We start from the raw sequence: 15,129 nt of genomic DNA on the forward strand, positions 1-15,129 counted from the left end.
AAAGGTGGAGGTCCTCAAGGTACTATAAATTATTACTAAAATAAACAGACTTACTCCACTGAAATGAGTTGTCTGACCCAATGACAGCTGTTGTGACAGGCATCAGTAGCTCTAAGACAACATTAAAAAAATGTGGTTTAGCACTAGGAAACTTACTTACAAATGTTCATCTGAAATTAATAAGTGCTGATTTGATGAGTAGGTTACATTAAACCTGTTTTCTGGTGACTAGTGTTTTCCCACTAAAAGAACTGGGTTGGTTGTCTTAAATATAAATGCACATTAGCTAATATATGTAATTAGTATCCATGTTCAGTGGCACTGTTTCATTTAGGTTCATCTGAAGTCAAGTTCATAAAAAGCTTTTTTAATTAAATGTAACTTTTCATGTTCTGCTTCAAACTGAACAGTCCAATGCGTAGAGCCATTGCTTTGCTCAACTAGAAAAGTCGTTGCACTGTTTTTTCAGCTATCAGTCACAGACGGAGAAAAGGATCAAATCGGGTACCTGTGTTATGAAATTATCAAGGAAATGGTACTATCCGTAACTACTGTATAAAGAAGCAGAAAAACTGCTTTGAACAGGGCCTTTTTTGTCACTTATCAGCATTGTGATATGCACAGTGTCAAAAGCTGGTTCCAGGTTTTCAGGTGTGGAAGAGAAAATGCACAACTGCAAATACTGTGGAATTCTGCACAATAGACAGACAGGCATCACACTACTCAGTCTACATTTTAAAATAAGTCTTGTGAACCCAAAGCAGTCAGACAACATTACGGCTTGGCTTTTGTGGGTGTGAAGGAAGACGTAGGCAGGAACACTTCATATAGAAGAGGAGGTGCTACCTAAAGAACAGGAGAAGTCATAAAAGATGAGAGGTATCAAGTGACAGAAAGCTAATATATTCATTGCAAAACCTGGTGAAGTGGTTAAAAATTTCTTTGTTCCATGAGCTGGATTCTGTGCCCTGCAGAAGAGGTAAGAAGGATACATAAACTCCACAGGCACTAATGAAATCCATAGTCAATCATAGAGGCCTCTAATAGGAGAGCATGAACATTTTTGCGCCAGTATTGGAAGTTAGATTGCTGGTGGCCTCTCCTTTCATTCAGCAGCTTCTTCAGCCACACTGCTGACTTCATGCTTCTCTTCACTGTTCTAGAATAGTCCTTTGCCTTAGACTTTGCTTTAGAGTAAAATCCATTGCTCCTTTTGCACATCATGGGTTTAGGAGAGGGCAATAATGCTATTGCACAGCAGCTGCCTTCCTTCCAGCCCAACCACAGGCTGACTGTTCAACTTCTCTGAGACACTCCTCACTGCTGCTGTTCCCATGCCTTTCCTGATTCCCATAAAATGGTGAGACTTTTATTCTGACTGTGCTCTAACGTAATGCTCATGTAATAACATTTCCTATAAACGTGTTAGAGAACAGATATGTATGTCAATAGTAAATAGCAAATGAACAAAATTGTTCCTCCATTATAGACTCAGAGTTTAATTAGACACTGAAGTCAATTAGCACATATCAACATGTTAAGCAGAAATATCACATGTAGCAACTACACGTAGGCATGCATGCTTAAGAACGGCTTTCCTGCAAAGTCAGGTTTGTGCAATCTGTGATGGGAAAGTGATGGATACCTGGATTTCGAGGATGTATCAGCCCAGCACCAGAAGCTACAGTACATTGCTCCTGCAGTGATGAGAAGTGCAGTGCTCACCCAGCCCACATAGAGAGCAGCTCCTAGTTCTCGTTTCAGTGCTTTAGGGACTTCCGGATCATAGAAGTCGTGAATGATGCTACCTCCAGTCCAGGACACAGGGATCAAAACAAAGACGGCTGTCAGGAGAAAGGCAACTCCAGCTGCCAGTATGAAGACACTGATGCCCTGGGGATCCTTCTTGGTCCTGTGAGTGTACTTCACACCAACAATGGCCATCAGAAAGGAAATGATTGACAGGATCATTGCAATGCACATGAGGGCTCTGAAAGCCTCCAAGGGAGGGGGGAGAGCCAGGACAGAGTCGTAGAATTTGCACTGCAGCCTGATGCCCAGCTGACTGATGCAGTCCATCCATAGTCCTTCCCAGATGGTCTCAAACACCACGATGTTGCCATCAATGTAGGCAGAAACTCTCCACTGAGGCATAACTGTGGCTGCCATAGTCCCAACCATACCAATGCCTCCGAATATCAGACCTGTGATTTGTAACACACAGCAAGCCATGCTTCTTCTGAAAAGGTCACCTCAAGTGAGGTGGCCTAGAAAGTCTTCCAAAATCACTTTTTCATAGAAGAAATACCAAGTATGACGGGGAATATTTTCTCCAGTAGTTTCCTCATATAGCAAGTTGTTGAGTCTTTTTAAAAGCAGATCTTCTCAGTCTGAAGTTCACACAGGAGGAAATCCATTTCTGACTGGTAGGAAGGACCTGCTATTAACTTGCTTTGAAATCCCCTCTGAATACAGTGCCTACCCATCAAGCCTAACAAGTTTCCCACCAATGGGAAGCTAGGAGGGGTGTGTCACTGTTGATTTTACTGCTTCTCATGGTGTGTCTGTAGTGGTGCTATAATTAAGTTAGTGTCAGGGATTCAATTAAAGGTACCTAATTGCAAGGCTAATAGTTTCTTAATGCAAGATTGCAGCTATGTTGAAATTTGATACAAAAAGTCTGAACTTACATCTGTTAAAATATTATGCAAAATAGGTCATCACAGTTGTTCTTACGACAAAAAAAATGCTACACTCGGACTTGGGGTGGGACTTACTGTCTAAGTGCTACAGCCTTGGGAAAATAAGATTTTTATTTTCTTTTTAAATCAAGCTAGGAGGTACTTGCTGTAGCTCTTTAATGCAGAATCCTCATTTTGATCAAATACAAAAGTATAATCATGATTTTAGACAAGTACAGGAAAGTCAAGTATTCCCATCAACATCAAAGCTTTACCAGCTGCATAATTCACAAGGTTGACAAAAAAAAATAGCTGGTAGTGTTTCAGGGTTTCTGCTTTTGAATCTACGAGTAGGATCTCTGTTAGTAAATAATGTTCTATGAGACTCTCTCCTCACTAGTAGAATGGCATTGTCATTATGTTCCAAACTAATAATCCTCTTTAGGTAATATTAGGTGGGGTTGGGAACAATTGTCTAATATGAAGAGGATGAACTCTTCCTTCAGTGTATAATGCATCTTGAAAGAAGTCAAAGATCCCTCCCACAAGCATGTATCTCTGCCTGAACAGATATCTACAAGCCCGGACAACGCACACCAAAGGCTGTTTTGCCTTGGGCAAGTAAGGGATAACTGCTGTACCATGTTTTTTTTACTTTCTTCTCCCTACCTTGAGATAATAGTATATGATGACAACTCAAGGGTGTTGTTGAAATTTTTATGTTTCTGCTTACTCCAGGTGTTTGAACTAGTAAGGCTAGTGAAACAAAAAAAAAAGAAAAAAAAAAAAGATTTGGCCCACTAAACATAATGAAGGACCCTAGAAATACTGTCGAAGACAGACATATTCTTCGATTGCTTGTGGGTTGTGGTGTTGTGGGCTCTGTGTGTTTCCAAATATCAGACTCTGGCTTTGATGGTATTAATTTAGTTACAGCCGTAGGTGCCTACACAGCATATCCAAAGCAAAAGCTAAAACCCATGAAAGTGAATTGCCCCTCTAAACCACTCATAGCCCCCCAAATCCCCTCCTCCCTATAGTTACTAACTGTAAAGAAAGAGTGCCAGATAATTCAAGTTATATAGTAGCACATTACATGTCCATGTGGAAAATAACTCCTGAGGGATCTTGCCTTCGAGCCTGCCAGCAGGAATCTGGAAAGAAAAAAATGTCTTCAGCTGAGATGTGAAATATAACCTTTAGAAACTAAATACGTTATCGGATTTGTTCTTAAAGAGAGATGAATATTGCATCATTCTTCTGCAGAGATAAAAAAGAATCCCATGATGGAGAAAAGTTAAAGCATTTTGCTCAGTTCCACAAAGCAGGAGATGGTAGAGATGAAATTAGAAGTTGTAGATTATTACCTGTCTAGAAGAAACTCCTTTCTCTGGCAGGACACTGCTCCTTTGGAAGAAGATTGCATACAAGACCTGTGCTGTTTAACTGGAGGACAGTCTCCATTCATTTTGTAGGACCCTTTTACCTCTGAATTCTCAAAAACATTTTTTAATTTGCTATTTTAACTTTAAAAAAAAGCAATAAACTGCTTCTTATGGAAATGTCATTTTTTAAACAGAAAAACTATTTGTGCAACATTTTCAGCCAGCCAGCTCTTAAATGTACACACAGGAAGTAAAGGGTCTGGAAATAAAGAGCATTCCTAATGTGCTAAATCTCTTTATCTGACTGCCTTATCTAGCAGGATTGCTCTGAAATAATTTTTCCTTATGTGACTCTGGGAAGGTTAGTCAATGAGGTAATGCATAAAATTACACTCTGTGATAGTCAGGGTGTGGCATGTATAGAAGATAAACTGCTTCCAGAAATGCATCCAGAGAGTGCTAAATGGTTGAATGATATTTGATCTTTAATTGAATTAGTACCTATGATGAGTGATATCCAGTGTAGGCATAGGCATGAAAGAGGAACACCCAGCTTGAACTGCTGCATGCACTGTCCGGTGGCAGGATGGTGTTTGTTAGTGAAACCTGAGGGGAAGGAAGCAAGAAAGGAAAATCAATGAATGGTACTTTTGAAACTTGAAGATAAATTTCAGAAAAAGAAAATGAGCTACAGGAGACAGGTTGAAAAACAAAATCAAGAAACACCACCAATAGCTCAGAAACTCATGAGGACTAGAAAATCTCATCAAGTGCTTAAATGTCAATGAGTCCCTGGCTTTGTTAATTACTGGAAGAAATATCTTTTGCAGAAAAGTCCTATGTTGGAACCAGCCTGAAGGGAGCTCTTATGCCTTTGTATACCCTAGAGAACTGTACCTCCATTTAAAGGGTCACCTCATCTGTCAGAAAGAAATGCTTAGTTGACTTCAAAATCACTCTGAACAGCAAACAGCTCTTAAAGTAGAAATTATATACATGCTTGCATAGTAGGCATCACAGATACAGTGACTTTAGTGTCAGGTGAGAAAAAATAAAAGGAAAACCCCACTTACACTTCACTAGACTTAGAAATCTCCTTATTCTGCATATCATCCATCTGTTACGTTATTTGGATGCTTACCTGCCTCAAGATGAGAATACCACTTCTTATGCAAAAATGCCTACCCCAAAATTAGCCTTCAAAGAGGAAAATAGGCAACTGAGGAAGAACATAGTCTTTACATCTAATTGTTCCCTGGATCTCTGCTCAGATTTACATTTTCTCTTCCCTTCAAATCAGGATGTTCATTTGAATCTTTTCCTGGGATTATATCTTCAGTTTCCTCACTAGCTTTTGAAATACAGGTGCCCCTTGAAAAGGAGGAACTAGAGTATCTCCAGTCCACATGATTAACAGAACCTGTCAATGATCTCTAGTGCTTAATTAATTATAGGCATCAATAATTTAAACACTTAATTGCCTCCCAGAAAGCAGGTTTCATTCCTTTTTTATATCTTATATGCACATTGAATTTCAGAGTCCTTATACATACACATGCACCTATAGATAGAAAAATAGACTCTAATCTTGGACAAATGTAGAACTATAATGCACATAGTTCATCATGCACTCTCATCAAGAGCAGACATGTTGGCTACGCTACAGGATAATGAGCTAAATTTAAGGTTCAATAACACTTTTGGAAGAGATTTGTCACAAACACACTTTAGATTGAAGATTACTAAGAGTTACAGTTAAGTATCTTAACCTGCCAGAGGCTGCAGTTATACAGGAAGGCTGCGAAGCTGTCTAACCACCTGCAAAGTGTGGTAATGAGGAGTGGAGAATGCTTGTGGCTTTGCAGTCTCTTTGCATCCTGTCTCCTTGGTCAAAGGTGTTGGGTGAAGACATGCAGACCTAGGTCATCATGAAAATCTACTTTAACCATACAAAAAAAAAGGGTTAGATTGTCTGCAGATCATTTGTTTTGGAAAAACACGTGAATGGCATCAGTTCCACCCTGCTTGTGGCTTCCACTTGTCCACTGATTATGTGCTGGTGTAACCACTTTGTTTTCAGCTATTTACAAGGGCTGGACAATGAAATCATGGTTGAGCTGATGGTTCCGTTACTTTCTAGGGTATTTTGAACCTACTGGAGAAGCAAAATGTTACTTGGATTTTGTTTCAGTTCAGGAGAAAATGGACTGAAGCCAACAAAGGCCCTTTTATTTCTGCTAACTTTAACATTGCTGCCTGCACATCTGTTAAAAATATGAAGGCACATCTCCTTCCCTCTCTTCTCAAGCATGGCGTATTTCAGAGTGAGAGGAACATCTGTTCAGTGTAGCTTAGAGAGGGATTTCCCCCGACATATAACAGGCACTGTACTTGGGCACAGACCTCTAACTCTAGCTTTGAGGCAACCTATGACTGACAGTTGAATTGAAAACAACTAATATTATTTTCTGTCATCTTTCTCAGCATCCTTGAAACTCACAGCCTGATAAAACTGCCAAACTTGTAATGATATTCCATGTCTGAGGAAGCCTGTCTCCTGGACACTGTGAATGAACTTGAGTTCAGTGCAATAAAACCGTACAATAATAAAATATTAAATACTTCATTGACTATTTAATCCATCTGAACTGTTTCAGGATTTAACAAGGTATTTGTCACCTCAATACTTGTGTACAGGGAGCAGCCATCCTGACAGAAACAGAACCTGCCAGAAAATATGCTGTTTTACCTTGCTGTTTAATGACAGGTCCTCAAAGCATATTTTGAGAGGGGGGCATCTGATTGCACAGTTCACATTAAGCTGTTAGAAATATAAGAGTGGCAAATTCCCAAGGCAGCATTGATTGTTTTCATAAGGTTTAGCAGCAGGGTCTGCAGTTAGCTTACTACTGCGTGGAGCACAGGGGAACTCTTTCACTTACATGATTTACTTGAGATGAAATAAAAGAGGAGGAGAAGGTATATGTAGCAGTGATGGACTACAGACAGATGAGATGAGAAGTTTGTAGAAAGAGGTAATATCTTTTATTTTATTATTTAACCTAATAATGTTAGAAACAAGCTCTGAGCCTCAGAATCTTAAGGAAGACTGCTTTAGGAAGCCAGTATAATAGCACATCCTTTAACTAGCTTTCAAGTAACCACACAGTGTAGGTAACTAAACAAGTAAGCCTCAAACTTTGAAGACAAGGGTTTCTTTTTTCCCCATCTTTCTGGCTGTCCAGTCCTGTCCTCCTCACTTTTGGTGCTCTCTCAAACCCTACCTGCTGTATATAACTAACCACGCTGTTAATTTCTGCCTCCAAAATAAACCCTTGCAGCACAAACTCCACCACCACTAGCCCCAAACTTGTGCACCTAATGACACCCCCAAACCTGGCATTTCAGCACACAGCAAGGTCATCCACCTTACCCCATGCCCTCTGCTCTCACTCTCTACAAAAATCCAGAGTCCTTTATCAAAACTCTGTACTTCTGGACAGGATGTTTCATTGTCCTCTCTCCTCAGGACTGGGATTCACCACTTCCCTGGGACATCCTGGCTCACTCTCTCTACATGGCAAGCTGGGCATCCTCAAGGAAGGAGGAACGTAGTGCCTGCACACCTGGCAGTTCTTCTCCCAACTGCCTTCACTTCCCCTTCAAACAGAGAGAGAGGAGAAGATGTGGGGGATAAGGGAAGCCTTGCCCAGCCAACCAGCTGTTCCTGCACTCACACAAAAGAACCTCTTCCTGGAAGTCATAAATCACTTTGGATTTGTGCTGGCACAGAGACTAAAGCAGGAGTATTTTGTAGGAAGCAATTAATTTTTGTCACTTACTCTCACAACACACTGTCCAGCATCATGAATCACAGCAGCACCAAGGATGCACTACTGTCACTGTATTTTTGGGGCTGATATGCCTCTGCACAGTGACAGCCTGCAGTCTGCAAGAGCAAAAATAATTCACTGATGTGGGCATACTGCTTCCCTTCAGAGACAATCCAGGGCTCTTCCTAACTGCAGCATATTATGTAGCCAGTCAAAATACAAACTTCTTTGCCCATGGTCAAGTAGTAGCTGCGTTCATTCCAGATCTGAAATGTGAAGTTTAGCACTGACTGCAATACTTCAGGAGGAGGAATGTCTAAGAAATACTTCAACCAACCATGCGTTGGGAGTTAAGGGGCTGGAAGTTAGACAAAGGAAAGGAAAAAAAGAAGACAGAAACCACTTTGTGTGATTTAAAACCAAGTATAAAATGGAGGAGGGAAAGACCCAGCAAATCTGATGCTTTTGTGTTGGAAGGGGGTTCATATTGTGAAGCAGAAAATGGTATGTGAAGGATCATTAAGATGAGAGGTTCTGTAACTCTGCAGAAGACCATTGTCAATGTGCTGAAAGTGCCTGGAGCATTGAAGGAGAACAACTCCTCAGATCCTCATCACATTCTTCTTTATTAATTAGACTGAAAATCTTAGGGGCATGAACATGGATCAGATTTTAAAATTCCTTAGGAAGTACACGGAATGTGCACCCCCTGGGGAAGTAAAGGAGAAACTCACAGGAGTAATGTCAATACTCAAATGGATGAATAACTCCACAAGGAAGGTATTTGTTAGATGAGAAGAACAGAAAAGGTAACCAACCATCAAAGAAAATACATTTAAGAAAATGTAAGAGGAGAATGAGACTAAGTATGTCAATCAAAGCTGGGCTTTTCAAAAAATAGAATAATAAAAGGCACTACAGACATACAAATAATACAGAACAGCAAGGGAAGAGGCATTCTATACTGTCAGTATGAATCTAAAAAGGTAATTAGCCTCCCCCTTCTTTGAATTTAAGTAACCACAGGGATGTAGAAGAAGGAGAGCACAATAGAATTACAATAGAATCATAGAATCATAGAATAACCAGGTTGGAAGAGACCCACCAGATTATCAAGTCCAACCATTCCTATCAAACACTAAACCATGTCCCTTAGCACCTCGTCTACCCGTGCCTTAAACACCTCCAGGGAAGGTGACTCAACCACCTCCCTGGGCAGCCTCTGCCAGTTCACAATGACCCTTTCTGTGAAGAATTTTTTCCTAATGTCCAGCCTAAACCTCCCCTGGTGGACCTTGAGGACATTCCCTCTTGGCCTGTCCCCTGTCACCTGGGAGAAGAGGCCAGCACCCTCCTCTCCACAAACTCCTTTCAGGTAGTTGTAGAGCACAATGAGGTCTCCCTTCAGCCTCCTCTTCTCCAGGCTAAACAACCCCAGCCCCCTCAGCCGCTCCTCATAAGGCCTGTTCTCCAGCCCCTTCACCAGCTTTGTTGCTCTTCTCTGGACTCGCTCCAGAGCCTCAAGATCCTTCTTGTGCTGAGGGGCCCAGAAATGAACACAGTATTAGAGGTGCGGTCTCACCAGTGCCGAGTACAGAGGGAGAATAACCTCCCTGGACCTGCTGGTCACGCCATTTCTGATACAAGCCAAGATGCCATTGGCCTTCTTGGCCACCTGGGCACACTGCTGGCTCATATTCAGTCGGCTGTCAGCCAACACCCCCAGATAAAAATACTGCAATATTGAAAGGAACCAATGGTGCTGATGGGACTTTTGATGACGCCCAGGTAAACTACTTGGCATCAGCCTTCTAATTTCTCTAGCAATGCACATATAGGACTCCAAATGGCCTACATCCCTTAAGTGATGGGTCTTTGCTGAGACTTGACAGGAATGTATTGTGACCACCAGCTCCATGGGGCAGCGAGACGAGTGGGGAAGCCACATGGTAAGCAAGGGGTCAACTTGCTTTGCTACTTGCAACCTGATCTGTGGTAGAGCTGCAGGAAAAGCCTAAGGGCTAAAAGCATCCAAAATGCAGAGGTGGGCATTGGTTCAGGGGCTCAGTTCAGGGGCTCTGACTGGTAGTGGATGCACCTGTGTCAGGACTGTAGATACAGGCCAGGACCTTCACAGTTACCCAGTGTTGCCCTTCTTCCAGCTCGGCAGGAAAGAAGAGCTGCACATCATACCTCGTACGTTGTACCTATTGTGTGGATTCTGGGTATGACCCTTGGTGAAGGGCTTAAATCCCAGACATGTGTGTGACTTCATTAAGCACAAAAATACCCTGAGTACAGGAGGCCAGAAGTGGAGACAGTACCCCCAAACACTGTTGTTCACTGGCCCTCGTCTCCCTCTGCTCTGTAGGCACTTGCCTTTGAGAGTGGCAGATCTTTTATTTCCATGATGACACAGTAAGACAAGTCTTACATTTCAGTAATGAGCCATCATGAATGAGGCCCAAGGTTAGATGGCCTCTCATAGGCTCTTCCTGCTCTGTTTTCTATTATTCTTTACTAGCCATATTTGAGAGTTGAACAGAAAACAAGCATCCAACAGATGAATTCTCACATATAGGCAACATGTAAACTTAAAAGCATGGGGAAGTGCAGTACCTATTAAGGACTGCATGGTAAAGAGATACATATATCCCTTCTACGCAGCTGGCCTTACTGGAATGCAGGTGTATGATAACCTTGTATGTCAAATGATCCATTTTCATTTAAAATTGCAAGGTAGGAGCTCACATGCACTCAGGCTTTGTTAGGGTACTGCCTTGCTCACACAAAGAAGCTCCTGAAACTGTGGCTCATGCTGTCACCCATGTGTTTACCCCCTCACTACCCAGCTCTAATGAGAGCAGTGCCCAGTAATGCAGGTGGCAGCTCTCACCTCTCGACCACCACAACTGTTGCAGCAAGCAGTGGCAGAACTTCAGAAGAGACTCATTATAAAGGAAAGCTCAGTTCTTCAATCACGGAGTGGTGATTGAAATCTTGAACCTTCACTCATCCAAGTTAAATGAGCATTACTCTTCTCTGACCTGCAAGTTGTGCTGTCACTTACACAGCACAGAGGGCACCAGGTGAACCTGGAATGGTTCCATGTCCATTTTATATTGTAGGAAGCCATATGAGCACCAAAAGTGCAGGACAAAAGGGAACAAGCTAGACACCCTTGGTTATGGAGGCAATATTCCTTATTTCCCAAATAATTTCTCTTGTCTGCCAGGAACGAATTCCAAATCACAAGATACAAAATTTGAAAGTTTATTGCTTCAGGCAGTTGATTTGTGCTTGGATATATGCCCTTAGTTGGGACCCTCTTCTCGGACTACTCAGGGTTTATTTAATGCACAAATCTGGGAGAAGCCAGCTTTGTTTAAAATGGAAGTTTTGATTTCAGTTCTCTTGAAGATATGGCGCATGAGTGAGACATGATTTGAAGGAAATGGCTTGATGTGCATGAGAGATACTTAAGGGGGAATATGAATACATGTGTTTTACAATAAGGTGAACAGTTTACAGCAAATATAAGATCTCTAAGGAAGGTTTTCAAAAACTTTAGGGTGTAACTCACAGTCCATTGGACTTTTGTTCTTGTTAGTCCTATGGATAGTTTCCTAAGCGTTCTTAGAGTCTTCTTGTTTATTTTGTTTGTACAACTAGATCAATGTGCTTTGCCAGGAGCAGATGCTACTACCCAATGCAGCAGAAGTATTGGACGTATGCAAGGTTTTTACAGAGATATGCTTACCTCATTTTTCACTGAATCCTGTCTCAGACCCACAGATGAATGCTACATGAGTCGTCTCGTGTTTTGACAGCAGAGATAACTATGACGCACCAGTATATATATGTGTAGTTTTCTGAATCAGACCTTTTACCTTCCTTTCAGAGGGATGAACAAGGCTAGTGACTTTATTACAGACGTTGTTATAAACTTCAGTGTTCTAGCTATGAGTTCTGTGTAGGATAGTCACAAAGTTACACCAACAGCTTTGTTCCTCTACTCTCTCCCCACAAAAAGAGACTAGGTTGGCCTATGCATATTAATGAAACAGTACAAAGGAAATACAGCCACACACTTCTATATTACAGAAAGATCATACACATCACACATGTGTATATGCAGAAATAGTTTGCTTTAAAATAATGAAGAAAAAATGAAGTTACATAATCAAGCACATCCTACTGTGTATCTTACAAACGCTATGAAGAAAGTTCTTGAGCAGTTTTTCATTCCTTCTAGCTTGTTGAGTTGCATCTTACGAAGTGAAGAATTTACTTCCAACTTTTGAAGTAGTAATAGCCTGCGGAACTTACTTGAGAACTGCTGATCACATAAAAAACTTTCTATAAAATATATAAAACAGTCAATCAAACTCTAGAACAAGAATGCTGTTCTCCATTGAACACCAAAATCTGAATTGCGTCGTCAACTAAGTCAAAGCCTGGAGAAGTTTAGCCTGGAGAAGAGGAGGCTGAGGGGTGACCTCATTGCTCTCTACAACTACCTGAAAGGACGTTGTAGAGAGGAGGGTGCTGGCCTCTTCTCCCAAGTGACAGGGGACAGGACAAGAGGGAATGGCCTCAAGCTCCGCCAGGGGAGGTTTAGGCTAGACGTTAGGAAAAAATTCTTTACAGAAAGGGTCATTGGGCACTGGTAGAGGCTGCCCAGGGAGGTGGTTGATTCACCTTCCCTGGAGGTGTTTAAGGCACGGGTGGATGAGGTGCTGAGGGATATGGTTTAGTGTTTGACGGGAACGGTTGGACTCGATGATCCGGTGGGTCTCTTCCAACCTGGTTATTCTGTGATTCTGTGATTCTGTGAAAGTCAAAATTCCATTGATTTCTGTGGGTCTTGTGTTACATCTTATTTATTGGTTACAAAATTCTATTAAAATATTACTACTATTGATTGATTTGGGTCATCTATTAAGTTAATTTTTATGGAAATGTTTTTCAGTAGGTTTGCTTTGTTTATATTGCTGCTTATCATAAGTGCATGATTTTGTTAAAAATACAGTTTAGCTTGTTTTAATGTGAATTGTGAGAAAATAGCACTACTATTTATGTTCTTTACACCTATAAAATATGCTATTATGAGTGGATTTTAGCAAGAATACAGACTTGATTATACAGAGGACCCTTATTTAAAATACATTTATATCAGAGAGTCCTGCAGAAAGTAACCAACACGGTGTTTGTGATCTGTGCAATATTGCAAAGCTTCGCAAGCTGCAAGGAGTTTGCAAGGGAATACTGCTACTTTTAAAAATAAGAACATGAACAAATTTAACCCAGAGGGATTACAAAAGAAATACTGGCTTTCCCAAAACATTTTATAGTTAGAATGAACATAGAGCTATTTTATTCTCTGAAATAAAGGATATTTTTTGTATATTTTAGCTTACCTTCCTCTGCTGAATAAATTCTTCATGCAAACCTCCATTAAACCTACAGTAAACCAATCCTTTAGTGAATGCTTTTCTTTTAAATCATTATTATCTTGTCTTTATTTACTGCTATCCCCTCCTTCCCAGGAAGGACAAAAAAGATCCAGCTGCTTATTTTCCTTCTGCTTTGCAATAGGCCATAATTTCCTATTACAGTGGAACTGTAAGCCCTTTATCATGGTTTTTGCACATAAAATGCAACACAAAGCAAAACCACACATCCCAAAAGCCATTCCAAGTTACTATTAAAATAATACTAAACTTTCACCTTTCCATGCACTCAGATTGTTCAAGCTGCAGCATTAGCCACAGCAGAGCCCACTGGGGGTAACGGCAGCTCCAAAACTCAGCCACAACAGCAACAGTTACAGGGCAGAAGGCAAAGGCATCTTCTTAGCCACCCTTCCATGCAGAAGCTGAAATCTATTTAGACAAATTAAATGCTTAAAAAAAAATCAGGAGACATCTAGACATACTGACTTTTGGAGTATGAGCTTTCCATCTTGCTGGGCAAATGCTCATTATGAGCGGGGTACTGGGTTGGTGCAGAGTATTCGTAGCTTCTGGTGTTCTCACAACAGTGACAAAAGCAACAGAATATGCCTCCGGCAGCAATGAGGCAGACAGCAGCTACCCAGCCCAGGTAGAGGGCCTCTCCGAGCTCCCTTTTCTGCGCAACATTGACCACGGGGTTGTAGAAGTCACTGATGATGGTGTTAGCAACCCAGCAGACTGGAATGAGCTCGACGGTCCCCGAGAGGATGAAGAGAAGCCCAGCCGTCAGAATAGTATAGCCCTTGGCTTGCCAGCTGCTCTGAGTGCACCGCATGCACTTCATCCCGATAATGGCAATCATGAAAGCCAGGAATGAGAGCACTGACCCGGCACACATCAGCCCTCTGGACGCTTGCAGGTCCGGTGAGAGTGCCAGCACGGAGTCATAGACCTTGCACTGCATCCTGATGTTGGCTTGCCTGATGCAGTGCATCCACAGGCCTTCCCAAATGGTCTCAAACACGATGATGTTGGTCTCGATGAAGGCAGACACCCTCCACTGAGGCATGCCTGTGACAGCAAATGTTCCAATCATGCCAATGCCACCAACAAGCAGCCCGGCGATCTGCAAAGCACCACTGCCCATGTCGCTTTTGCGAGGTGAGCACACCTTCACAGGTTCCCTGAGCCAGGTGTATGCTGCTGGGAAAAAAAGAAATTAGCAACTTCTTCCAAAAGTCGTCCCTTGTGCAAAGAAAGTTTCAGTCAGTCTGCACTACTTTAAATCAGCTTAAATCTGGCACACACTACCTGGGACTTGACTGCGCCTTCATTGCTTTTATAATTCCCCTGCCACCACTGACTCAAAGACGCAAACTGAGCAATCAAGTGGAACAACTTTCCAAAGCAAGAGAAAGGACAGGGTGTGTGTAAACCAGCAAGAGCCACTTAGGGTAAATGTACCTTCTGAGGAAAATGTTTTGCATTGAAGTTTCTTATTAAAAAAAAAAAAAAAAAGCCCTACCCTTAACTTTAGGTATTGTCTATGCTGTACTAAAGAAATGGACTGCTCTCAGTAGGGAGACATGCGTGCACTAGTGCAGTTACTGAAGCTGTTGCACTCAACAAGCAAGAATATTCTGCCTCGGCTTGGTTCCGTGGCACATTGCCAGGAGGAAAGCAGAGCTGCACTCCCTGCCACAGGGCCTCTGCACCCAAAAGTACTTTTGTGCTGAAGCCTGAAGGAGAGTACTGTAGTGGCAGGATCTGTGTC

General features: G+C 41.8%; 2 protein-coding genes across 3 annotated transcripts; both read right to left on the reverse strand.

Annotated features, from left to right (window-relative positions):
- Positions 1-1,185: 1,185 nt before the first annotated feature.
- Positions 1,186-2,912, reverse strand: LOC138716748 (claudin-8-like). Its single transcript, XM_069849928.1, has one exon. It carries the CDS (start codon positions 2,230-2,232, stop codon positions 1,564-1,566), a length of 669 nt encoding a protein of 222 aa, XP_069706029.1. The 5' UTR covers positions 2,233-2,912; the 3' UTR covers positions 1,186-1,563.
- A 9,105-nt stretch (positions 2,913-12,017) lies between these two features.
- LOC138716749 (claudin-8-like) lies at positions 12,018-14,754 on the reverse strand. Of its 2 annotated transcripts, XM_069849929.1 has the most exons (3): positions 13,842-14,754; positions 13,320-13,362; positions 12,030-12,258 (listed from the first exon to the last, which is right to left on the reverse strand). In XM_069849929.1, exons 1-3 carry the CDS (start codon positions 14,500-14,502, stop codon positions 12,243-12,245), a joined length of 720 nt encoding a protein of 239 aa, XP_069706030.1. In that variant the 5' UTR covers positions 14,503-14,754; the 3' UTR covers positions 12,030-12,242. The 2 variants fall into 2 exon arrangements, 1 of the variants encoding a protein (XP_069706030.1); XR_011336718.1 differs by having other exon boundaries at positions 12,018-12,258; positions 13,320-14,750.
- Between the last annotated feature and the right edge of the window lie 375 nt (positions 14,755-15,129).

This window comes from Phaenicophaeus curvirostris, chromosome 1, assembly GCF_032191515.1.
Source record: "Phaenicophaeus curvirostris isolate KB17595 chromosome 1, BPBGC_Pcur_1.0, whole genome shotgun sequence".
Classification (NCBI taxonomy): domain Eukaryota; kingdom Metazoa; phylum Chordata; class Aves; order Cuculiformes; family Cuculidae; genus Phaenicophaeus; species Phaenicophaeus curvirostris.